Raw genomic sequence first — 27,175 nt, forward strand, 5'->3', positions numbered from 1 at the left:
AGGAAAGAGGTTTTTGTTGCTGTTGTTTTGTTTTTTTGTTTTTGCATTTTTTTTTGGGGTGGGGGCTGCCTTGATTATCAAAGCAAAAATGACCTGTTTAAATGTCAAGTTATATAAAACAACAGTATCATCAATTTGAATTATTGTTATTCTTTATATTCCAAGTACTATATGTTAAGTGTCAGGGTACATAGAAGTAATTAAATTCTAGTATGTTCAGAAATCACTAGATTGAACAATAAAAACATAAAAATTACAGTATGCTGTACCATAAGCAAATAAGTGACAGACCAAACATGTTGTAGCAGTTGGAATTAAAACAGGTTTATAGATAGACCAGTGTGACTCTTATGAAAGGATAAATGAAGCCAGGCAGTGGTGCTGCACGCCTTTAATCCAAGCACGCAGGAGGCAGAGGCAGAGGCAGGTTGGTCTTTGATTTTGAGGCCAGCCTGGTCTAAGAGCAAGTTTTAGCACAGTAAAGACTACACAGAGAAACTGTGACACTGATTTTCAATATAAACATGGACAGCTTTTGAATTGGAAAGTAATATTAAATAAGGCAATATTTCAGAACAAGAGTATGGGTGAAATTAACAAAAACTATTTTGAAAATGTAAGAGATCAATGCTGCAAGAAAAGACAGTATGGCACTAAAAGGTAATTCAAATAGGAGGAAAAAAAGTGAACAATCTGAAAAAGTGTGGAATACATTAATCACACCACCATGTGCATAAGTATAACACTGAAAGATGAGAAAAGAAATGATAAAGTGATAAAAAAAAAACAAACCCAGACAATCCAAGGAAAAATGCTGAAAGACAGAAAAAAATCTTAAAGGCAGAAAGAAAAAACAAAAGTAAAAAATGACTGTATAAGTACAGAATGAGGTACAAGTCAGAGTAAATGTCAACTTCAAAAATGATAAAGGCCAAAGAGCAGAAAACAACATATTCAGGGTATTAGAAAAGAAAAAGTAATATCAACTAAGAATTTTATGTTGGAAAAAAATCATCTTTCAACAATGAATTCACTTCCCCAAAATGAAACTGAACTTGCACCACCGGCACTATCTTACCAAAAATATAATAATAAGAGGTGTTTTCCATGCTAAAAGAAAGGGACCACAACAGATATTATTTAAACTTACAAAAATTTCATTCTTTTGTATTTACCTTGGAAATTATCTATTTCACCTACGTTATTAATCCTATGTGTAGAAGTTTGTCACAGATATGAGGAGAAGTCATAGAGGGTTTGCTTGAGAAGGTTCTAAAGACCTCCGGCTGCTCCGCATGATCTCTAGACATCCAGAACAGCTACTGAGGCTTTGCTTGACAAAGTTCCGAAGATCTCCAGCTGATCACCACTGCCCTTAAATATTATTTATGGTTCAGGTGTAATTTTGCCTAAAAACTACCTTGAAATCTGCCTTTTCTCCTAAAACAGTCTTTTTCTCTATTCTTTTACTTTGACTATGAGCCCTAATAAAATTTACACTGGAAAACTTTTTTTCACAGAGAACATTAAAAGACTTGAGACAACGAGAGAGTTTTCATTCTGACTATTGTGATTAGCCAGGCAGAAACTGCTTGAAAAGAAAATTAGGACTTTGATATAACAGTACCTAGTTAGAGATTGTTAGCTGGAGAAAAGTAAAACTTGTTTCTTTAGAATCTGCCTTGAAAGTAATAGAAGGTGGGCTTGGAATGTCGTGCTTTACAGATATTTCACAAGAGAGGACCCCTTGGCACTTAGCCTAGGTTTGGATAGCACACTTATTGGTTTGGGCCTGGAAATAAGTCAAGGTTTTTCTGTGTTAAGGACATTTAGTTTCAAGCTATGTTGCTATGACAATCATGTAAACACAATGGATTTAGGTTGGGGAAATTTATGATTAACCTTTCCTGAGTGTTGTTTAAGAAATAATAATCAGGCCATGCTGACCACTGTTTGGAAATTGATTGATTTTTGCTATATGCCTTATTGTAGGTTATACAGAACCATTTGCATTTCTTTGTTAGATTGTTTTCTTGCTCTGTTGATTTTTAAATGCTCTATTGATTTAAAAGATGAGAAAGTCATGATGTCACCTGTAATAAAAAAACTGAACTTCACTTTATTTTTCATGTGTTTACATTCTAAATTTTCTTTAAATTAATAATTACAATGAGTATATATAAGAAAAGCATGTTTCCCAATACCCTTACATGATCAAGATTTTAAATATGAGTAAGAAACAAACATGAAAAACAATTTTTTTCTAAGAACCTATATACATCTGTAACTAAGCAACATTTTATAAATTAACAGAGTATAAATGGTACAAGTTTGCACTTTCACGAGCAATGGAGGATTGTTCCCCTTTTCCATGTAAATTCTAATCTCATGTTTTTGTTCTATGTATCTCAGCTAAAGACAATGTCTGTTTTCTTTCATTATTTCATTATAACAATGTGTCTTTTATTTCTTTGTTGTATGGTTCTGCTTTTACTAGCATTAACATCTGTAATATGTGTGATTTGATCCTTCCTTGTTATCTTATTCTGTTGTTAATTTTTTGTTTTTTGGTTTTTTATTTTTAGATTTTGAGTGAATAGTTATCTTTATGTTTTTCTTCTTATATACATAAAATATTAAAAGTTGCAAGTTTTCTTTTAATAATTATCTTTAATAAATTTCCTTGAGTATGTAGTATATTTCAATGCTATTTTATACACTGTTCAGTTTTGTTCCAATTTCTTCTTTAAATATTTTTTAAAGTATCTATAAAGTTTATATATAGTTCATCATAATATTTACTTCTTAACTACATTTTATGTCACTGTCAACCAGAAACACTTTGCTGCCCCATTTTACACAATTTACAATTTTCCTGGTAATTTAGCAAATGACAATTTTTAAAAATTTTTCTGTATATGTTTAAAAATATAGCACAATCTTCTGTTTTGACTGAAACTTGATCATCTGATCATATTTACATACAAGACAGTCTGTAAATAGTTAAAATAAGGAATTGTATACCATATATATTTTACTACAATTTAAAATTTTTTTCAAAAGGCTGGGCATGGAGGCTCAAATCTGTAATCACAGCATCTGAGAGACAGAGGAAGAAGACTCCAAGTACTAGGTTAGTCTGTCTCAGAAAACGAAACTAACCAAACAAACCAACAACTTCTCCCACAAGAGTGGATTTCCTTTTAAAGTACAATTGTCTGATTACTGAAACTTTATAGTTCACCTCTTTATGGTAGAAAAATATAACTCCTAAAAAACAATGAAGTACCTCCACATAGATGTAGAAGACAGATGGTTAAAAAGGAGGTGGGTAAGGGAATATAAAATATATTCTAGAGTATAAATGACATTATATGACACTTACACTATGTAGCTTCATATAGATGAAGGGTTTTTTTTTTATTATATACATGAAGTTTTACACTGCTATTTTTAACAGACTTTGACACTATATATCCCAAGTAACTGATAAAAATGAAGGTAAAATGCCTGTATATCTACATTGTATAAGGTAGAAGCAAAACTCTTAGGAGAAGGAAGTGTGAGCATTGTTGTCAACAGAGGTCAAGGTGAAGCAGATGATGTTACCATAAAGGAAAAAAAAAAAAAAAAGATTTTAAGAGGTGACTGTACCTAAGCTCAATGATTAAAGGAAGGCAATGCTTGAATAAATGATAAAAGGAAATCTTGGAAGAGTTCTAAAAAGCAAAATGTATCAAGTAGAAAAAAATCTTAGATGTTTAATAGAATGAAAATGCAGGAGCATAAAGCAGTTAAGTAGATGATGAATCAGTTGGAACTAATTAACTTGAAGTTTGTAACAAAAAATTGACAAAAACTCATACAAAAATAAAGACTCAGAGAGGTGTGCCACAACACCAAAACTTCTGAAAGAGTTAAATCATATACCAGAAACACAAACAAAAATATATTAAATATAAATGGCATAAAAATTTCCCAAATTTTGTGGCCCTTTTGAACTTAAGAAGTTTGTTAGAATTCTTAACAGTATAAATTTAAAAACAAAATCAAAACAAGTTGAGGCATAATGTTTTTTTAAGTTGCTGCAAATAAAAGACATAGAAATTGCTTAAAAACAACCAGAAGGAACAAACACATTGTATAGTATAGATGCAAAGTTCAAAACACTGAGAATTTCTCATTTAGAAAACATTGAAACTAGAAGATGATGGAATATCATTAAAGCAGTTGTTGCATTACATAAATTCCCACATAGCAAACTCTCAGCTCATGGCCTGACATTGTCAATAAATACAAATCTAGAAAAATAGTTTTCAAGAGTGAAGGTAGATAAAAGGTAATTTCCATGAAATCTTTTCACCAGGCCCACATGAAACACAAATAATGTTTGCAAATAAATAAAATTATAGAGCACTTTGTCTCTTAACTACAATACTTGTGACCATTTAACTTTTATTATAATATATTACAGTATACATGACAATGAAGGTAGATTAATAGACCTATATGATTATAATATACCTATATATTATATGAAGTGTTATACATTAGTGTTAAAATACGCTGAGTAGTTAAGATATATTGTGATAGTGGTAACTAATGGTAAAAATGAAGATAAAATGACTATGAATAAGTACTATGTGCTCCTAAAAAGAATGGTTCAATAACTTTAAAGTGAAAAGCCAAAGAAAATCAACAAAATATAGCATAAACAACAGAAAAAATAGGAATAGACCTAAATCTATCTTATCAGTAAGTATATTTAATGTTAATAGACTAACCATACTATTCCTAAGACTGCAAAAAACAGAGACCTAAAATATGTTCTTTACAGGAGAGCTAATAGGTTCATGAACGCCTGCAACATGAAGGAAGCTCAAATAGGAAGAATTAGCAGTTCTGTAGTCTGCGTAGTTTCCTTGAAAGAGTGTATCTTACCGTGTGGAACTGTGGTTTGGAAAGGGCGACTTGGGCTTTTCAGGTTCCATAAAGTCAAGCTCCCATCTGAATGGCTGCACATGAACTGCTTGCCCTCGTGGTGCCAATCAATTGAGTGAATTGCCTAATAAAATAACAACAAAAAAGTACAGGGGGAAAGTAGATAGATTATATCATCACATATTCCAAAATATTTTGACATAAAATTAATACACTGATAACATGTTAAAATATTTTTTCTGTCCCAGACTAGGCTGTCTTTGGGTTTAACCTGTTACAGACCTTCACAAGGCTACCAAAACAGATTTCCTCAAGTCCTGGAAAAAATTTAATACCTTTACATCCCAGAACATTTTGTTGTAAATCCTATGCCCTTCCTACATTCTACCATCCTGTTTGAAAAAATTATTTACATAGAAGTAAAAGTATAGTTATCAGAAGATAATTTCTTATAAGATGTAGACCTAATATCACTTAAAGTGGATAGCTTAAAAAAATAATTTGAGGTAGCACCTGAAGGCATTGTATAGCCCAGATCCCATGATGTACATTTTGCATAAAATTTAGCTTTTAATAAATAAAAGGTATTATTTTTATCTTATTATTATTTCTCAATTTTCATATGGTGAAACTGGCCTAGATACAGATAGTCATTTGCCTTTTAAAATTACACAAGTCAAAACCAAATTTCTTGTAAAACCCATATTCTCAACTGCTGCACAGTACTGCCTCAAGCATACCCTATACCGATTCAAAGCAAGTAAGATTTAATTTTTAAAATTTCCAAAACCATTCTGTAGTTTTGAGTTAGATAAGATTTGCAGCAATTATTTCATTTTTTTAGTTGTATTAAACCCGATGGTAGTGTAGTATCTTCCATACAGTAGATTTTTTAAAATGTCTACTGAATTAGTAAGTAATTAATATCACATTACTAAACCTTTTATATTCTGTCAATAAATTATTCACCGTAATTTATCCATTGTGTTAAAAACAATGAGACAAGTGCCAGTTGTCGGAAAGAAAATTAGAAAGATATATAAAAACATCTTTCCCCGCAAAGAACCTAGAGTGAAGGTCAATATAGGTGAATATTAATCATAGTTATTGATCAGCACTTTTATTACATGTGTGCTTATACAAATACATAACTGAATTCTTTTTGTAACCAAGTGTGGAACCTCCAGCTAGTATGCACAGTATTAGAATCACAGCTAGACGGTATCTTGACTAATCATTAAACTTGAAGGACTTAAGATCTGATGTGGACCTCAAAACATCAGAGTACACTGAGCATAAAAGGCAACATGAATTCCTGGACTTGTGGGGATTTTTGTTTTTTGCTTATGTTATTTATATATTTATATACATCACATTATTTTCATTTAAACAAGGGGTTATTAGAAACCAAATATCAACCAGTTGATAAAAAAAATAGAGAGTAAAAAGGAATTTGAAGGAAAATACTAGTCCTATTTTGTTAACTGTGACTTTTTTCTTGAAAACAAAAATGTAAAAACTATATAGCAATCTGAGAAAAGGAAGTATGCAGTTCCCATGGATTCAAAACATCTCCCTCATGCCAAACTGAAATATTTCCCTCAGATTAATAAAAGAATAGCAATATAAACAAACAAACAAAAACCCATTGCGACTATAGAAGAAATCCTTTCTTTATTTATTGAGAAAATTTCCACTCTCTAGTCTACAGTGGCCTGAAGCTTACTATGTAGCCTAAGCTGGCCTTGAACTTGTGGCAATCCTTCTGCCTCACCTTCCCAAGAGCTGGAAGTAGATGCATAGCCTATACCACCTAGCTGGAAGTAATTTTTCACAGCTAATTATTCCTCAATATAATATTGGGTTTCTAAGGAAAAATTCAGTTCATTTATTACTATTCATCAAGGGCCGGTTAGAGAGTTCAAATAGGTTTTCGGTGCCTAAGGAAATAGTAGGATTTTGGTATACAGAAGAGACAAGGAAAGAATTTGTAATAGGAACATGAATTACAACAGCAAAACCTGGAACGCAGGCAGTAAATTATACCATTAGTAGATAGTGTGTATCATGCCCCAAATATGTTAACTGTTTAGCAAGATACAGTAAATTATACTTAAGACAAAAATGAAAACAAAAAAAAAAACCCAGCACCACAGCTTTAGTTCTCACATGCAGACCCTGTTAACAAACAGGGAGCCATTTGAACGTTCTGATGTGGAGAATCACGGGGTCTGGTTGTATATTTTGAAAGGAAATCTTTGTTAGTAAAGAATATGTGGAAAGGTCATGCTAAGAGTCCCCTAGAGCCAGTCAAGAAGTTTTAACCTAGGGTACCGGGTGTAGAAATGAGGACGAAGAGTAAACAAGAGAATGGTAGTGATATAATAAAGACAAGCTCAAAAGGCCTGGGAAAACTGATCGCATATGCACAAAGAGAAGAGTTAATAGGAAGCACCACGGCCGGCAGTCTATCCTGATCTTTAAAAACAAAACAAAACAAAACACAGAAAGCAGTAAGAGCAACCACATATAAATTAAGTTCTGATGATAGATATTTATTTTAGACTTACCTATTAATTTGCTAGATGTTTAATATAAGGCTTAAGAGAGGGTTAAGGCCAGGGATTCTTTTAGCTGTATTAAGTTTGTAGTTTGTACAGGTAGTATCAAAAATGAGAGCTATTGCAAGTAGAAATAAACTAAAGAATGCTAACAAAAGACAGGCATATTTTTGAGATGGGAGGGGCTAGCTACATTGTTCGGTTAGCTTCATACTAATGACGTACTTGTCTTTCTGTCTCTTTCTCCCAAACACCTAGTTTGTACCAGTGTCCCAAACTTGAGCACTTATAATTTAAAAGAATCAAAGATGGCAAAAAGAGGCATAATAAATGAGAGCGGTGCAAACAAGCAAAGAAACAATTTTAAGAATGGTGTTTGAAGAATTACAGAAAAGACTAGTATCTGTAGCTGTGAGGTGAGTATTGATGACTTATAAATCATCTGAGAGACTCACTAAAGATAGCTTCTAGATACAACCAAGTACTAAGAAATTTGAAAAGTTTTGCAGTAAAATGTTAATAATTATCTTCATTAGACTGGCAGGACCTACAAATGTGTAGTTTAGTAGACAAATACATAATATAATTTATGCACATATAAAATGTAAGTAACATGTAAACTAATCTCTATGTATAAATTAGGTATGTGATTATACCCCATTAACTCAGAATATTTCTACTATTTACCGTAATGTTCAATTTCAGAATTAATGTGCCTACTTTTTAAGGTTGGAAATATACTTCCATACAGTTTATGTTGAAGAAAAATGTAATTGAGCATTTTCCTTTTTCTTTCTTTTAGTCTTTTCTAATTCTAAGAGATTAAGTAATATTTGCGCTTTTCTCTAGCTCTCAATCTTGAAAGAGGAAGAAATAGTCATATCATATTTTTGCATTTTTGCATATTTAACAGCATCCAAAATACTAGCTTAGCTCCTCAGGGTCATTTTTATTATGATTCAGATGAATTGGAAATGGATGAGAAGAACATAATTGTGTGATGTTACTTGCATGGTTGTTTTTCACCAATCATGACCAAATTGCCCGGATACTATGCAGTTAACTTCTGGACTCTTTGTCAATGTAACTAGCCCATATATACCATAAATCTTAATTTGAAAGAATCATTAAGAAATTAACTGTGGATTTTATGAAATACAACTTTTGTGAGCTACTAGATGTGAGTGTTGGAACCAAATTCAAATCCCATATAAGAGCAGTGCACACTCTTAACCACTAAGAAATTACTCTAGCCCATAAAATACATCTTTAGGCACCCAAACTTTAAAATTTAGTTGTTATGATGCAATGCAAAAACTGTCAAGCATTCTAAGGCAATTAGAAGTTCATTGGGTGATATTACTTTATTCCTCTAATCTAAAATGAAGTTCTGGAAAATAAGTTTGTGGGGAAGATTCTTTTTCTGTTTACATCTATGTTTCCCTAAATTATGCAACAATATACCCAGATAAGAGTGATGTTAACTAGGCAGAGAGTTTTGGTCGGTATATTTTTTCCTGTCCTGTCCCACTCCTGCTGTATTTCTGATTTATGATCATCTTTGCTTCCACAGCTAGAAGAAATGATTTTCCTTTTCATCTTCTATCCTGGCTGTACGGCCTCTATCTTAGCTTCTTTTAAAATGGGGAATCAAAAAATAAATAAATAAAAATAAAATGGGGAATCATAATTAATGGCCTAGGTCAAAAGCCCATCAAAACTGTCAACCTGGGAGAAACAAGCAAGTCTCTACTATACATAATAAATTTACCTCAAGATACTTATTGTCACTTACTTGGTCTTATTTACTAAATATTTCATTATTCTAAGAAGGTAAGTAATAGGAAAAAAAATGGCTTTTCAAACTGTCTCAAACTTTTAGCCACAGAAAATAAATTTTCTAAGGAAGGCTTGAATATTGCCTTTAAAAACCTGAAGGTCAAGAAGCAAGATGTGAGCATGGAACCTAGATGAAATAAAGGGAGGTAAGGCAAGGCAAGAAAGCGTCAGAAGTAACAGAATATACACAAAGTCAACAATAGGTTATGATCTCCCAAACTGGCAGTCAAGCAGAATTCCCATTCAAAAATAACTAACAATTGAAACACACAAATAACAAAAGAGTATTAAACATTGAGTAAGGACAAGCAGAGGCCTAGGGATTAAAAGTATTAATAAAACACAAGCTGTCAGAGTTAAAAAGTGACATGGTCCCCAAACTCTCCAACAGTGTCAGCAGAAATTACTTACCTCATCATAATAAACTCTCAGCTCTGCTCGTTTAGATTTCAAGTCCCAGAATACTACAGTACCATTTTCATAACCTATTAACAGCTGGAAAACAATAAAAAACAACCATTTTCTTAATTCTGACATTGATTTTAACTGCTTTCAAATAAAAAGAACTGAAAATACGATAAAGAAAAAAAACCCATTCTACGCAATACAGCCTGACTGACTTATACTGCCTTTTCAGTGCTTGAATATGTTTCCCACTTTTAAAAAAAATGTAAAAACCAAATATATTGATGTAGCAATTAAAAAAATTAAAGGGCTAGTAACCTTTCTGCAATTAAATATGACCTGAGAACTCTGCTGGGCTCTAAATAATCGAGGAAACATGTACATAAACATAATACAATATATATTTTTAAAGGTGAAAGTAGGTAGAAAATTAAGACAAAACAAAGGATGAATTGTTATGTTTAATTAACTTCTAATATACCATTCAGTGCTATGTAGCTGGAAAAGTAGACAAAAATGTTTTACATGTCTTTATTTCAAATGTATTTACTTTGTGCAAATGTTTCTGTGATATTCTGGTGATGCTTACACAGTCCTTCATGCTGGGGGTCAAATGTGCGACCTTGTTCATATTAGGCAGAGTCACTAACTGAGCTACATCCAAAGCCTGGAGCAAATATTTTTTAAATGATGGCTTATTATACAACCTCAGAAGTTAAATCTTTTTTAACACAATATTTTTATTGATTATCTGGGAATTTCATATCATTCACCTGGATCACACTCATTTCCCAGTCTTTCCATGTTCATCCACCCACCCTTGTGACCCCCCCAAAAAGAACACTAAATAAAAATAAAATTCAATTTATGCTGTCTGTGTACCCATTAGAGTATAGTCAAACTCTCAGTGGCCCGCCCCTTAAATAGAACTGAGTCCTTCCCCTCCCTCACCTCCACCAGAAGCCATCAGTTGTGGACAGCTATACCTCAGCGTCCTCATCACACTTCTTAAGAGTTCTATTCAATGGCTTCCTGTGCAGGCTGCTACTTTGTGTGGTGGGAGTAAGGGGTGCTCAGAGAAGCCTTCCATGTCCCTTTTCCTCAGCTATGCATCTGCAAACATCGGCATCACTGCAAAAACAACTCGCTTGCTCTTTACAGTCAGCGGGAGCATGGATCATGGGTTTCCACATGATTTCTGGGGAGGGCACAGGCCACGAACACAGGCCCCCCAGCTGCCGGAAGTTAAAGATTTTTTCAAAGTTCTCTCTCACATTAATGTTAGCTGGTTGTAGTCCATCGTTTAAACCTGACAGGTTCTAAAAGCACCCTGCAGGCAAACGTCTAGGGGGTACTTTCTAGATTAGATTAATTGCGCTGAGTAGACCTGTCCTGAATGTTGGTGGCAGCATCCTGTGGGCCAGGGTCCTGGACCACTGAAATAGGAGAAAGTTTGCTGAGCATAAGCTTTCATCACTCTTTACTTCCTGACTGTAGATGTAATGTCACCTGCATCACCACACTTCCATCTATATGCCTTCCTCACCGTGACAGACTTTCTTAAACTATATATCAAAATAACCTCTTAATTTCACGAATTACTTCAGTCAGATGTCTTGTTGCAGCACATAAGAAAAGTGACTGCCATTACACGTGTGTTTATATTCCAATTAATAGAAAGTATTAAAAAAAACCGAAGCAGGTAAATTTTAAATATTTTCAAAAATATGGTTTAATTAATTATTCTTTCATTTATTTTATGTGTTTGGTGTGCACGCATGCCCGGTGCCTGCTAGGGCCAGAAGAGAGAGTCAGAGTCCCTGGAACTGGGGTTGTGGTCAGCTGTGAGCTGCCAGGTGGGCGCTGGGATATGGGCTGAGATCATCTTAGAGAGAAGCAAGCACTCTCAACCTCCGACCTATTGCTCCAGTCCCTGCAGTTATTTTTCAAGAAATACCTTATACCCAATGCTTAGCTATAAAGCTATAGATGATGATGTTTAAGATTATTAGACGAAAGGATTACACTTTCTAATGTGTTAAATTAAGGAAATTATTTTTAAAATGTTAAGATACCAAATGTATACATAATTCAATAATATCATCTAAAGTCAAATTCATGTAAAACTTTACATGCTATAGCAAACTATATTTGAAACAAATCAACATTGTACATGTGAAGGAAAATGGTGAACACTAAGGCAAATTTTTTCTAGTGTATAATATCATTATGTTTTCTATTCTAAAAGGTTTTTAAAAATAATCTAAGCAAAAAGTCAATAACATGCTCATTACAAGTTTCAACCACAAATATATCTTTAAATTTTTAAAAGCATTTTTTAAATCCTTTCAGATTTTTATAATTATCAAAAGAAAAAAATCTCGTCTAGAAAACAGTAAGCATTCGGATATGAAGTACTGAATATCAAAATATCTTAAGAAAGTAAGACATTGGAATCACTTAGAGAATTAAAGAAGGGAAAAGCAGTCATTAACTCTGTAATGCTGAATCTGGCAAAAACAAGGCAACCCTGTAACCACATACAGCTACAGAAAACATTTATGATGCTCAACATACAAATAATACAAATATAATTTTAAAAATATATATCTTATAATGTGAATAACAAAGAAAATAGGGTAACTTGTTCATTATTCTATCATAAAGTGTTAAAACTGCGTCAGAATTGATTTTTCTATTTGAAAAGTAGATATTAAATTCCAAACAATCAAAATTTTAGGCACCATAGTGAAGTAAAAAAAAATATCAGTGACAAAAATACTTCAGGGGCTGGAGATACGGCTGAGAGGTTAAGAACTCTGATTGTTCTTCTAGAGGTCCTGAATTCAATTCCCAGAAACCACATGGTGGCTCACAACCATCTACAATGAGATCTGATGCCCTCTTCTGGCCTGCAGGTGTACATGCAGGCAGAGCACTGTATACATAACAATAAATAAATAAATCTTAAAAAAAAAAAAAAACTTTAGAAACCATACTATCTAACTAAGTAAAACACACACAAAAAAGTATTTACTAAAGTTTGAAAGCCAAGCATGATATCATACACATGAAATCTCAGCATTTGGGAGACAGAGGCAGGAAGATCTCTCTGAGTTCAAGACCAGCCTGGCCTACAAAGCAAGTCCAGGACAGCCAATGCTATAAAGAGAAAAGTCGTCTCGGAAAAAAAAAAAAAAAGATTGAAAGAAATGAACAAAATATCACGTATTTATTGATTGATTACCTAACCTACCATGTTGTTCTGGGGGACAGTGAGGTCCCTAGATAGAACTTAGGTTAGAACTCCTAGAAGCAGTCAGCCAGCCCACCTGCCTGCCGGCCATCAGCCACACTACCCACTACATAACTCAGGGACGACATGGAGACTGACCTGGAACTCCATGTTGGGACGTTAGGGTCAGCCCTGCTGCCTGCTACCCTATCCACATTCTGTACCACACCCTAGCCAGACTGAGGCTTCTTACACCCCACTTTCACATCAGCACAAAGTGACCCCAAAAATGTAAGGCAAGCACAATTTATCTGGTCTACAACCTGACAAGTTGAGTCACCAGGAAATGAAGAAGATGAAGATGACAAAGGAGGAGGAGGAGGAGGGGGGAGGAGGTAGAGGAGGAAGAGGAGGTGGAGGAGGAAGAGGAAGAGGAGGAAGAGGAGGAAAAAGAGGAAGAAGAAGAAAGAAAGAAAGAAAGAAAGAAAGAAAGAAAGAACTGACTTAACTCAAGACGCCTAGGTCCTATTGCAATTACACAAGCAACATAATAACTAAGACAATGTGACTCTTCCAGAAGTTGGCATTCCCCATTGTAATGTTTCCTAAGAAAAGCAACTTAGCTGATTCACAAGGCAATGATTTCAAAACAGCAATTATAAATATTTTCAAGAAACTCAAAGTGGATATGAATAAGTGCCTGAATGAAAACAAAACAAAACAAAAAAAACCATAAACAATTGAATAATAGAAACCCCCTTTTTTTTTAGACAAGGTTTCTCTGTGTAGCCATGGATATCCCAGACTTGCTTTCTAAACCAGGCTGGCCTCTACCTCACAGAGATCCACCTGCCTCTGCCTCTCAAGTGCTGGAATTAAAGACATGCACCACCACTGCCCAGCAATTTTAAAATAGGAAAATAAAGTTAATATTCCTCTGAGGGGAAAAAAGCTAAACTGAAGTAAAATTCAAAATAAAAATTTCAGGAAGTTGAACAAAAAGCTAAAAGGAAAGCTTCACTAATAGGTTGGATCTAAAATGAACAAGAAAATATCAGGTCTTGAAGAAAGGGTAGAAGTAGTAAGTCACTCAGTCAAAAAAAATATTAAATCTAAAGAACTCAGGAAAGGAACATGGCAGAACTCAGAAGCCATGTGGAAATATTACAGCCAACACCAAGGAGATTCAGAGAATCATAAGGATATTCTTTTTTTTAAAAAAATCCATATTCCAATAAACAAAAAAAATCTAAAAATAATGGATGAATTTTAAAGCTAAAGTAAATAATTTAAATAGGCTCATAATAACCAGTGAGATGAAAATAGCAATTAAAAATTTCCCAACCAATGAAAGTTCAGAACAAGATGGATAATGTGTAGAATTCTATTAGACCTTCAAAGAACTGACACTAGTACTCATCAACTTATTCCATAAAGTAGAAATGAAAGAAACACTTCCAAATTCTTTTTCTGAAGCTAGTATTACTCTGATACTATTAACAGAAAAATATCCATCCAAAGACGAAAATTGTAGGCCAATTTCTCAGATGAACATGGATGCAAAAACACTATCACACTTGAAAACCAAATACATCAGAAAAGCCTATTCACATGATCAAGTCAGTTACATCCAAGAGATTCAGGGATATTCAATACATACAAATCAGTAAGTGTAATACACCACAAAAATAGACTCAAACATAGGAACTACATGATCACACCATTAGATGCAGAAAATGCTTATTACAAAATCCAACATTCTTTGTTGTAGGTGGTTTTATCCTCCCACCCTACCTCCCAGAATGACTCATGAGACTTACAATATTTTTTATAACATGTAGGCCATATATCTAGGTTCTTCTCTGACTAGCTCATAACTTAATAACCTATTTATATTAATCTACATTCTGCCATGTGGCTGGTTACCAGTGCTCAGGTACCATGGGGTCTGTCCTCCTCACAGCGTGCCATCTGAATCTCCTTCACATGGCTCTATCCCATAATCATTTCTGCCTAGCAGACAGCTCACCTCCTATTCTCTGCTTCAGCTATAGGAGATCAGATTTATTACTGTGTCCATACAGACACAAGATAGTCTCTCAACAATTCCTCCATGGTAAAAGTACTAGAAAATCTAGGATCAAGGAACATAGAGAAGATACCTCAACTTCATAAAGACAATATATGAAACACCTACAGCCAACATCATGCTAAACAGGAGAAAGCACAGAAAGTATTTCCATGAAAATCAGTAGCAAGACAAAGATGTCTAATTTCTCCACTCATGTTCAGCATAGCACTTGAAGACTTACCTAGAGCAATAGAGACAAGAGAAGGAGGAAAAAGGAAATAAAAATAGGAAAGGAAGAAGGCATAGCAATTTTATCTGCAGAGAATAGGATTCTATATATGACACTGAAGACTCTGCCATAAACCTCCTACCACTGCTGAACACATTCAGGATTCAAAGCTAACACATAAAAATTAATAGCCTAATGTATACAAATGACAAACATGCTGAGATGAATCAGAGACACCGTCATTCATAGTATTCTAAAAAAAAAAAAAAAAAAAAAAAAAAAAAAAAAAAAAAAAAAAAAACCTCTTGGAATAGATCTAAATGAATGAAAAACTTGCACAGTAAAAAATGTCTTTAAAATACTGAAGGAAGAAATTGAAGAAGATATCAGAAGATGAAAAGACCCCTCATGCTTGTGGACTGGAGGATTAATATTGTGAAAATGACCGTTCTACAAAAAATAATGTACAGATTTAATGTATCCCTCATCAAAATTCCAATGTAATTGCTTATAGAAATTAGAAAAATCACTTGAAATTTCATGTGGAATTACAACACCCCCCAAACAAACAACAACAACAACAACAAAAATTAAAACAAAACAAAACAAAACAAAAAACCAAATAAACAAGATAGGCTGCTGTGGAAGTTTTGGTTTCTATGTAAACATGTTTCTGTTTTAATCCCAGGTGTGGGGTGTGGGGGCTGCTCCAGTTTGTCCACAGCTGAGAACTGCCTCCTGAGAGGACACGTGATCTTTGTCGGCTGAGAACTGCCTCATGCAGAGGCATGGTCTTTGCCAGAGGGATAAATGTCAGCTCCAGAGAGAGAGACTAGGAAAGCGGAAGGCTGTTCGCACTCCTTCCTGCTGTTGATGCAGTTTAAGAAGTTGTTGGAGATATGCCGAAAGGAGGATTGGACTTGCCCCAAGACACCTGATGGCTAATAAAAACTATGCCCTGTCTGTCTCCCCACTAACCTTCTTTCTCCCCTACCTGGGGTTGGGGTGTTGGGGTGGAGTAGGGAGAAAGAGATTTAAGGAACCCAAGATAAAAATTGTTTTTAAAAATACTCCAACAATAGGCCAAACCACCCTTAATGACAAAAAAAAAAAAAAAAAAAAAAAAAAAGATTAAGAGGCAGAGGCATCAGAAAGCCTGATTAAAGTAGTATTGCAGAGATATAGTAACGAAATTAGTTTCGTAGTGGCAAAAAACAAACACACTGATCAATGGAAGTAATAAAACACTTAGATTTAATTCCACAGATTTAGCAATATTTGGTTTTTTATTAAAAAAAAACAACAACAACAAATACACATTGCAGAAAGCACAGCATCTAGACAGTCTCGTGCGGAAGAATGAAACAAGACCCTTATCTCTTGCCTTGCACAAACCTCAACTCCAAATGGACCAAGTACCTCAAAGTAAGGTCTGTTATCCTGAAGGTAGAGGCTTGGGTAGCAAATGCACTTGAACTTATACACACAGGAAAGGACTTTCTGAGCACATATCCCAGTGGCGCAAGCATAACAGTTGGTAAACAGGACCTCATTAAACTAAAAAGCTTCTGTACTACAAAAGGACACCATCACTAGAGTGAAGCAATTGGGAAAAAATCTTTTCCAGCTATACATATGAAGATTTGTATCTGGAATATAAAAAAATGAAAGAAAAAACCCTAAACATCAAGACAACACTACACACTTTTATTATATAGGTCTGGGAAGTAAATAGAATTCTCAAAAGATGAAATACAAATGGCTGAGAAACATTTTTAATATACAGTATTTTCTTTTGACAGATCTGTTCAGGGCTCAGGCCTTAATGGGTTATTTTATTATTCTTATTATTTTATTATTATTCATTCTTTTTATTATTTATTCATTTGTTATTAATTTATTCTTATTTTATTATTATCTGTTACCATTTTATTATTCTATTAATCCCATGTCAGACATATAGCTTACAAAGATTCCCATTCATTCTGTGGGCTTTCTCTTCCAAGAAAATTGTTCCAGGTGATTGTTTCCTTAGCTGTGCAAAAGCTTTTTAGTTTTATGGTGTCGATTTTGTCAATTGTTGATCTAAATTCTTGGGCACACGGTGTCTAGTATGAACGCTCTTTACTTCACCTGTGTCATGAAGGCACTATCTGTGTTTTTTCTTCCAGCAGTTTCAGCTTTCACATTTAGATCTGACCCATTTGGAGTTTGTTTTTGTGCAAGGTGATAGGCACAGGTCGAATTTCATTCTTCTGAGTGTGGACATCCAGTTTTTCTAGCATCATTTGTTGAAGGTTTTTTTTTTTTTTTCTTCAGCCTATGTTTTGGCATCTTTGTCAACTATCAGATGGATGAAACTACATGTACCTATTTGGGATCCTCAGTTTTGATTGCTATATCTGGTTTTGTGCCAGTACCATATTGTTTTTATTACTATGGCTCTGTAATATATCTTAAGATCTGTAATGGTAATCCCTGCAGCATTCTTCTTTTTTCAGGATTGTTTTGGCTATCTAAGTTTTGTGGCTCCTTATGATTTTAGGATCTCTCTTTCTATTTCTGTGAAAGCTGAAAATAAATCTACCATATGACTCAGCTATAACACTCCTTAGCATGTTCTAAAAATAAAAGGACTCAACATTTTATTTTATTTTATCTTTTTAGGACTCAACATCTTATTCCATAGATACTTGATAAGCCATGTTTACTGCTGCTCTATTCCCAACAGTTATAGAAACACCCTAAATGTCCTTCAAGTGATGAGTAGATCTATACTATGGAATAATATTCTGCTTTAAAGAAAAATGAAATCATGAATTTCCCAGGAAAATGAAAGAAACTAGAAAAGACCATATTGGGGGAGGTATTCCCACACCCAGGAAGACAGACAATGCAGGTTCTTTCTTATTGGAGGCTCCGATCTTCAAATCTTCAGATGTGGATAGACTTACTAGATTAACTGCCAACACATGTAAAGTACAAAGGAAACACTGCCAGGACATGGGGGTTGGAGAGAGTAAAGGAACAGCATGGACAGGTAATCTGACAAGGAGAGTGGATAAAAGGGGGTCTCTAGGGAGGAGGAAGAAGATAAATATAGAAGAATGATAAAATGAAAGTTAAGTATGTCTGATGAACTCATAAGGAATCATAGTATTAACTACTTAATAAAACTCAGGGTTTAATAAACATACTTCTATGTAGAAATATACATCTATGGTTTAAATGTTCCTTCCAAGAGCCAAAGACCACCTAACAAACCCCTAACACACATACAAGCAACATTATGCAGATAACCATGTTATATTTAGGAATACAAGTGCACATACATACATGTATGTAACAACAATTAATGAAAAAGGACATGAATTAGGAAGAAAGTCAGGAGGAGAAAATAGATGGTTTAGAGGGAGGAAAAAGAAGAGGAAATGATGTAATTATATTATAATCTCAAAAATTAGCGAGAACATAACATCATGGGCACTAAGAACAACAATTAACTCATGCAACTCATGAATCTGAAAAGCTTCTGTAAGGCAAAGAATACCATCACTCAGACAAAGAAGCAGGCTGCAGAATGGGAAAAGATTATGTTTTTGTTTTTTTTTACCAACTACATATCTGATAAAGGGCTGATATATAAAATATATATTTTAATGTATGAAATATAAAGAACTTTTAGATCTGGATAAAGAAAACAAATAACCCAATTAAAAATGGAGTTCAGGTCTAAACAGGGAATTCTCTGAAGAGGAAATGCAAATGGCTGTGAAGAACTTAAAGAAATGCTAAGCACCCTTAGTTATCAGGGAGATGTGAATCAAATATCAAAAGCACTTTGAGATTTCATCTTACACCAGCCAGTCAGAATGGCCAAAATCAATACAACAAGTGACAGATATATGGAAAAAAGTGAGCACTTGCTTAATGTTAGTGAGAGCGCAAACTTGTGCAGCCACTGTGGAAGACAGTGTGACAGTTCCTCGGGAAGCTGGAAATAGATCTACCTCAACCTACCATTTGGGAGCATACACCCAAAGAACTGTTTATTCTACGATAGAGACACTTTGTACAACCATGTTCGCTGATACTCTATTCATAATAGACAGAAATTGGAAACAGCCTGGATGCCCATCTGTGAATCAATGGATAGAGAAAATGTGGTACAGTCGCACAACGGAATATTACTTAGCCATTAAAAATTAAATTCATAAGTAAATGGATAGAGCTAGAAAAAAATATTGTGAGTGAGGAAACCCAGATCCAAAGGGACAAATATGGTACAGTAGTCACATATTGTTTATATGTGACTGTTAGCTGTCAAGCCTTCATTACACAGTCTTCAATCCATATGGCCACAGAGGTTAGTTAGAGAGTAAGGGACTAGTGGGGAAAGGAAGGATTGCTCTAGGAAGCAGAAATAAGATAGATAGTTAAGGAATTATTCGATGTCCTCTGAGAGTCTCCACTCAGCTGGGCATCAGGACAGATGCTGGGACTTGCTGCTGGACTCCAGGTGAGAGTGGTATGGAAGAACAGGGGGACAGAAGGACCCAGAGGGTTCAGGAGCCCAAGGCTAGTAGATCTGGACCCGGGTGGGGGGCACCCTGCACAAATTGCTGTACCAAGTAAGGACAATGCACTCAGTAAACCTAGACCTCCTATTCAGATCTAGCCAATGGACAGCTCATTCTCTACAGCTGTGGGAAGAGTGGGGACTGCCTCTCACATAAACTCTGGGTCCCCCAATCTAATCACTTCCCCTTGGTGGGGAGGCCTGGTGGCACACGGAGGAAGGGGAAGCAGGCTATCCAGATGAGACCTGATAGGCTGTGGTCATATGGTGGGGAAGGAGGTCCCCTTCTGTCAGAGGTCTGGGGGAGGAGAATAGGGTGAAAGGGAGGGGGAACGGGAAGGTACAAGTGAAGGGATGTAATCTGAATAAATTATAAAAGTAAAAGAAAAAAGATAGGTAGTTACGGATGAACAGGGCTGGTGGAAGTGGGGCCTGGAATAAGACAGTGGAGATAAAAGGGAAATGAAGAAGGAAATATGAGGAGGGGCAACTATAGACATTTGAGGGGTCATATGAAAACTTAACACAGTAGAAACTTTAAAAAATATATACATATATAAAAGAGATCTAAATTGAAATCATCAAATGACAATAGAGACAAAGGCCCAATTAAATATTTTGCTACCAAACGAAACATCCAGTGCTAGGAAAAGGGTCACATCTAATCGAGTTCTTGGCCAAAGGGGCCCTACAGAAACCCCCAAACAATCCATGGTATTTTTAAGATTATTGGTTGCTCTCCACAAACTCAAGACAATACTGATATAACTCACTGACCATGGAGATGGAGACGTCTAGTTGGTGCCTACTTAGAGCCTTTGCTCCTACATACTCAGGTTTAGAGTACTGAAAAGTACTCTGCATGCTGCCAGGGGAGAAAGCTAAATACTAGCCCAGCTATAAACCCTGTGCTCTGTGATGGTGACCTTAATCCAAGATATGGTAGCGCATTGGTAGCAGAAAAGTTATGTGAGTAACCAAAACCACTCCATGAGATGGCACTCATGCCCAACACTGCACAGGTGGCCAGTTATTTGACACTAGATAGGCATAGGCCATGGGCCTAAAGGAAAACCAATTACTGTTCTGCTAATGGAACACAGCAATAAAATGACTCTTAATGGCATCTTGCTGTACTCGTGGGTCGGCAGCTATCCCAGCCCTCATCAGAGACGCTTCCTCCTGCAGTAGATGGGAGCCTACACAGAGACCCCCAACTTGACAAAGTACAAACAGTAAGAGACCTTGCAACACTCAGTCCTAAATAAGATGTCTCCATCAAATCCTCCCCCTCAGCACTTAGGGAACTCTGCAGAAGAGGAAGCACAAAGGTTGTAAAAGCCAGTGGGAATGGAAGCCATAAAAAACAAAATGGAACAAAAACAAGGCCTTCTAGACACCACAGGACTGGTGTACATGTGAACTCAATGAAACTATGGCAGCATGCACAGGATGGGTCTCAGTGCTGAGACGGGATATGGACACGCGCCCCCATCTCTAACCCAGGATCTATCTCCAACTGATAACTACTCGCAAAGAAAATATTAGTTTCTCCAACAAAATCTCACTGGGTATACGAACCAAGACCTAGCCCCATGGCAGCAACAGACAACCAACACATAATGGACTCAACGGTGTTTAGTCTCATAGTGCTTTGTTTTGACCTTTAGTTTTGTTTTTAACCTTTTATATCTTTTGCTGATGTATTATGGCTTCTGGTTTTGTTGTTGCTGTTGTTGTTTTTGTTGTTTTGTTTTTTGAGACAGGGTTTCTCTTGTAGTCCTGGCTGTCCTAGACTCCCTTTGTAGACCAGGCTGGCCTTGAACTCACAGCGATCCGCCTTCCTCTGCCTCCCGAATGCTGGGATTAAAGGCATGTGCCGCCACCGCCCGGCTGGTTTTGTTTTTATGAGATTTCTGTGTATTTCTTGTCCTTTTTTTTTTTTTTTTTTTTTTTTTGCCTCTTTTTGTTTGTTTTCTACTATTCTGGTTTGTTTATTTTTTTTATCCTATTGTATTTATTATTATTATTATTATTGTTGTTATTATATGCCTGCTTACATTATAATAACAGATAGAAAAAAGGTATAGATTTGAGTTGGGGAAAGGGGAGGAGGATCAGAGAGGAGCTGGTGGAGGGAAAACCATAACCAGAAAGTGTTATATGAAAAGATCTATTTTAAATTTTTTTATTCCTGAGAAATATATTATTATATAAAACCCTGAGGAAGTACCGCTGCTCAAGTCTGTCCATTCTTTTGGTCTCCTCTGCTGATGGATATTGAGATTATTTCACTAAAGCTGCATAGGTTGTGCTCTAACCAAAGTCACCAATAGCAACACAGCCTGATTGAGGCTATTGCTGCTTACTTTTTTCAATGATTTTCTATTATTTTGACCCAAAATGATTTTTGAAGAATTAAAAAAATACATATCTTTGTCTACTGCCACTGCATCATTGTTTCATTCAAATCTAATTATACTAATTTCTGCAACAACTTCAGAGATACAGGATTTTTGTCTCTGATAATAATCTTAGCAGGTGGAGATAGTTTCAAGGACTTAGCATCCTCTCTTCCTGCTATACCTCTAATTACAATGTCAGAAAACCCCAAGATAGCATTCACCCAAATCAGATTGGGTTAATGAGCATATCTGTCCAAAGCACAAGAAAAAAATGATATATTCAATGCAGCTTATATGCAGTATACTTTGAGCTTAGTCTTGTGCTAATAGTTCATTTATTATCTGGTTACTCAGTTGATGCCACTTATGGGAGAACCACAATATTGTTTTGGGATTTGCCAATATTAGTGACTGCTCTGACCTTTTACATAATTGCCCTGGATTTTTTTCTTCTAAAATGATCATCAATGCTCCTCCATGTATGTGTGTTCCGTAGGTGTTCACAGAGCATTTCAGAATCTTTCTTCAAGGGCAACAGGATCCCCCTTTCGATCACTGTGTTCAGGGTCTGAGAATTGATTCACATTTGGAAGGTTGGTGAGATGTGATTGTTTTTCCATGTTAGTGAAAACTACTATTAAGAGAAAACTACTCTTTACCTTTTTCTTTCTGATTATGTAACTCAAACAACACCTCAATCCTGCCCACCTAATGCTGTTCCTAGAAACATCATGCAATATTAGTTAATGCTGTGGATTCACGCATTGCCACTCTAGCCTAGCTGCTTGTTAAAGTAATTTATGCCCATGTTGCCAGATGTTTAAATATTGCCACCTGGCCTCTACCAATCTAGATATTTAATCCCCATAGATATTATGGGGACTGGCTCCTTGCTATCATTTCCTGCTGCCAACAAAGGCCTAACAAGATATCCACTGTCTAGGTTTATAAATATATTACGTGCTTTTTCAGAGTATGCCTTCCTTAGTAGAAACAGTATTCTTAGAAGCCTCCTGGGGAGCAATGAGGAGGGGACTTAGCTGAACAAATAACATACTCATTTTAATACTCTCAACTCCTATTTCTTCTGATCCCTTCCTTAATACTATACGAGACGGTATAGTTGGTGTCTCTAGTTACCATATGTCTCTGTTGAGTTAAGGCTTCAAAGTACTACTCCTGCAAACTACTAGGGCATGTGTCCTCACCAAATTATAGCCCGAGACACGCCCTATGTAAATGAGCTGACTATTATATAGCCTCCAAGTTCAAACCCTTAAAAATCATTTTTAAATATGTTTTTCTGGGTGACTGCCAACATTAAAGTCCTCAGTTTCTTTTGTAAGTATTTGACTTGTTTTATGTCTATTGTTATAGAGAAAGACTTGGGTATTGATGTTATTCTGGTTTTAGACCCAAGTTAATGATTCCAGGTATCCTTGTGAATACAAATATTAGTCTCCTAAAGAAGAAAAATTGTTTTCTCTAACTGTGAAAGTGATGTTCTGCTTGTCAGATGGGTTCAGGGAAATGGAGGCTGGTTCACAGAATTACAGTTTTCCCTATCCTAGCTGTGACAATTGAAAAGCAAGATTTTTTTAAAAAGTCACATATTGATCCAAAATTTCAATATACGCCTTATTTTCAAAATAAGGTCTATAAAATGTATAATTAGTTCAGAGTCTTGAAATGAGATCACCTGGACTTAGAGTGGACCCAAGAGAAGACATAGAGAGGCAAGAAAATTAGTCATAAGAAGGTCGATGCAGAAGTTGGAGTTCTATTTCCTCAAGTCAAAGAATATCTAAGCTATAAGACACAAGATAAGTATCCTCTGGGGCTTTAAGAGGGAACCTGGCCCAGCCAATACATTGACCTCAGACCTGTGGCTTTCAGAACTATTAAAAACTAAATATTTGTTGTTTTAACTTATTCAGTCTGTGGTCATTTGTTATGGTAGCTCTAAGACACTAATTTATAAGAACTGGGGTAATGCTCTCTCCTATTATCATCATCATATCATTATTATTATCATTATTATTATTATTATTATTATTATTATGGCTTATCAGAATAATAACCGTTTGTTTCCTTATAAACAGTTCTTGAGGCCTTTTCGGCCCATGGAAAGACTATCTTACGCCTCCCCCCAGCTCCTGCAACACCAGGGTTTGTGGGATACAGTCCATGCAGTCATCTCGCCTACAACAACTACAGGCTGGGAGGGAACCCGGGCACCAACAGCCAGGTCACGGCATCCTCCGGCATTATGACTCCAAAGCCTCCAAAGCCACCAGATAAGTCGCTGATGCCCTACATGAGGTACAGAAAGGTCTGGGACCAAGGAAAGGCTTCCAACCCTGAGCTAAAGTTGTGAGAGATCGGCAAGATTATTGGTGGCAGAAGAGAAACAAGAATATGTAAACGAATACAAAGCAGAAAAGATGGAGTACAACGAGTCTACGAAGGCCTATCACAATTCCCCGGCACGCCTTGCGTATGCTAATGCAAAAAGTCACGCAGAAGCTCCATTAGAGGAAGAAAGTCGCCAGGGACAGTCTTGCAGGGAGGAAGGAGAACCTTATATGAGCATTCAGCCGGCTGACGATCCAAACGGTCACGATGATGGCTTTTCAATGAAGCACACAGCCACCGCCTCATCAGTGAGGTACTCAGTGAGGGTGTGGTACCTGATGTGCGGTCGCTCGTCACAACAGCTAGAATGCAGGTCCTCAAGCGACAGCTCCAGTCCTTAATGGCACATCGGCTGAGCTTCTTCAGATAGAAGAAAAGAAGAGGAAATTCCTGGAAAGCACAGACTCCTTGAACAGTGAACTTAAAAGGTTGTGTGGTCTGGAGGTAGAGGAAGACATGGAGAAAATGGCAGCTGAGATTGCACAGGTAGAAAGAAGAACAGGCCAGAAAAAGGCAGGAGGAGAGGGAGAAGGAGGCTGCAGCGGGCAAGCCGAGCGCAGTCACGGCTGCATCGCCCCTGAAGAAGAGCAAGTGGCAAACCAAGGCGAGGAGAAGAAAGATGAAAACCTCCCGATGGAAGCAGAGGAGACACACCTTGAAGAAACATCGGAGAGCCAGCAGACCGGTGAAGACTGCACAGGAGAGTGGCAGGAGGGGCTGACAGCATGGAGGTGGAGGGGACCAACGATGGGAATACTGGCTCAGAGAGGAGCCACCCACAGACCCCATGCCAGAAGACGAGAAGAAAGAACAAATATTACCATGTTTTATGTGTCCTAAAACTTTTTTAAACGAAAAAAAAAAAAAAAAGATTTTTTTTCGTTAAAAAACAAAACAAAACAAACAAAAAACAGTTCTTGAGCCCAATTTTAGCATCGTTTTTTCTAAAAATGAAAGCAGTAAGATTTCTTAAAATGCCCCATGGCATGAGCTAAATCAGTCATTCACATCTGGGATGATGCAGCCGGAAGAAAGAACACCCCCACATGTCGAATACTCCAGTGGTTAGTAATGACATAACAAGTGCTTAGTTCACAAAGAACTGAGTCTGGGCCTCAGCACCATAAAAAGCCCTCCGCACGACAAAAGAAGACCTTTATTATATAATTAAGGTTAGGCATGGATATAGAAGAGATGCATTATGCTTTCCAGGTGGCCTCCGAACTAATAAAACAAGGCCGTAGGAGAGGAGAAAATTTCCCAGGTGTGATGAGAAAGAGCTTACTGTCGTGGGCAAAGCAAGGGATCACTGTTAGTTCTAAAGAAACAGACCAAGGGATGTACCAGACAAAGGATGTGGGACGCTAGTGAAAAGGCAAGGAAGGACTTTTCTAGAATTACCTAAAGGAGTTCAGCTCGCTTGGCTTCCTGGCACACGAAACTGCAACAAAATAGGTTCGTTGCTGTTTTAAGCTACAGTAAGCATGATAGCTTAAATCAGTATCAGAAAACACAAACTCCATCCAAGGAAACTGTTTTCTCCTCCATCATCATAGCCGGCACATTAGCCCGTGTCGCTAAGTGTTTGGTATCCCACTTTCCAGCCTTTACAGGAGTCCCCGTGCCAGTTAATCACATGAAAATGTCCAAATAGTTACGATCTTATTGTATGTCAGGGTTTACTACCACTCCATCTGATATCTTCAACGCATTCTTTGGTTTTATATAGAAGTCAATCTAACTGTACAAAATCCCACCCAGGTGGCAACGATCTAGGCGAGGGCTCAGCAAGCTGTACAAAGGAGCAGAGAGCGAATGTGTTAGGAACGGAAGGTTGTTTCATCAGCTCACAAACGCTTAGCTTCGTCCTTAAGGTAAGGAAGAGGCTCCAGGTGTCATGATTTATCGTTATCTGAACAAGAGTTCTGTAGAAATAAGCCTAAGGCAAGGTTCTTCTGCTGATGTTTCATGAAGAATAGACTCTTGGGTCGCAGTGCTAAAGGGAAAGCGAAGGGAGGTAGAAGCAGATTGACTCAAAATTATGCTAACCATTTTGTCATAGGAAGAGTTAGAAGGGACGCATCAATAATAATTTGGCAAGTGTTTTATCAGTATGGACGTACGGCCTTGTCTCTACATCATGACTTAGAAAAACCCAGCTAAAGGGAGGAAATTAATTCGTTTTCTGTCTCTTTTCTGGCATTGGTTAAAGTTGTTCCATCGGAAGTTAGCTTATCTCCACTGGAGAGCCATGTCATTTGGCCCCTGCAGAATTGTGAACTGTGTATTACTTCGTGAGTCCAGAATTAGTGGGAAGGGCCAGGGGGACTGGGTATAGCAGGTGGGCTTCAGGAAGTGGCACTGTAAAATGTTTACTAGCCCTGCCAAACCAGAAGTGAAGCAAGCACGGAAGTGTTTGGGAGACAACACCAACAGAATGCAGAAAGATACACGCGTTATGATTTCCCACATGGAAGTTTCTAAGAACAGCACCC

At 36.3% G+C, this 27,175-nt stretch overlaps 1 protein-coding gene and 1 pseudogene across 1 annotated transcript in view; one reads left to right on the forward strand and one right to left on the reverse strand.

The window, feature by feature from the left end:
* Positions 1 to 27,175, reverse strand: part of Stxbp5l (syntaxin binding protein 5L) — a 239,059-nt gene that overhangs the window by 123,899 nt on the left and 87,985 nt on the right. Inside the window, exons 8-9 of the mRNA XM_051150549.1 lie at positions 9,753 to 9,836; positions 4,942 to 5,065 (exon numbers count right to left, since the gene is read on the reverse strand). Coding sequence (XP_051006506.1) covers positions 4,942 to 5,065; positions 9,753 to 9,836 — 208 coding nt within the window. The remainder of the gene's footprint in view (positions 1 to 4,941; positions 5,066 to 9,752; positions 9,837 to 27,175) is intronic.
* Positions 19,154 to 27,018, forward strand: LOC127193202 (SWI/SNF-related matrix-associated actin-dependent regulator of chromatin subfamily E member 1-like; annotated as a pseudogene).

Source organism: Acomys russatus, chromosome 8, assembly GCF_903995435.1.
Source record: "Acomys russatus chromosome 8, mAcoRus1.1, whole genome shotgun sequence".
Classification (NCBI taxonomy): domain Eukaryota; kingdom Metazoa; phylum Chordata; class Mammalia; order Rodentia; family Muridae; genus Acomys; species Acomys russatus.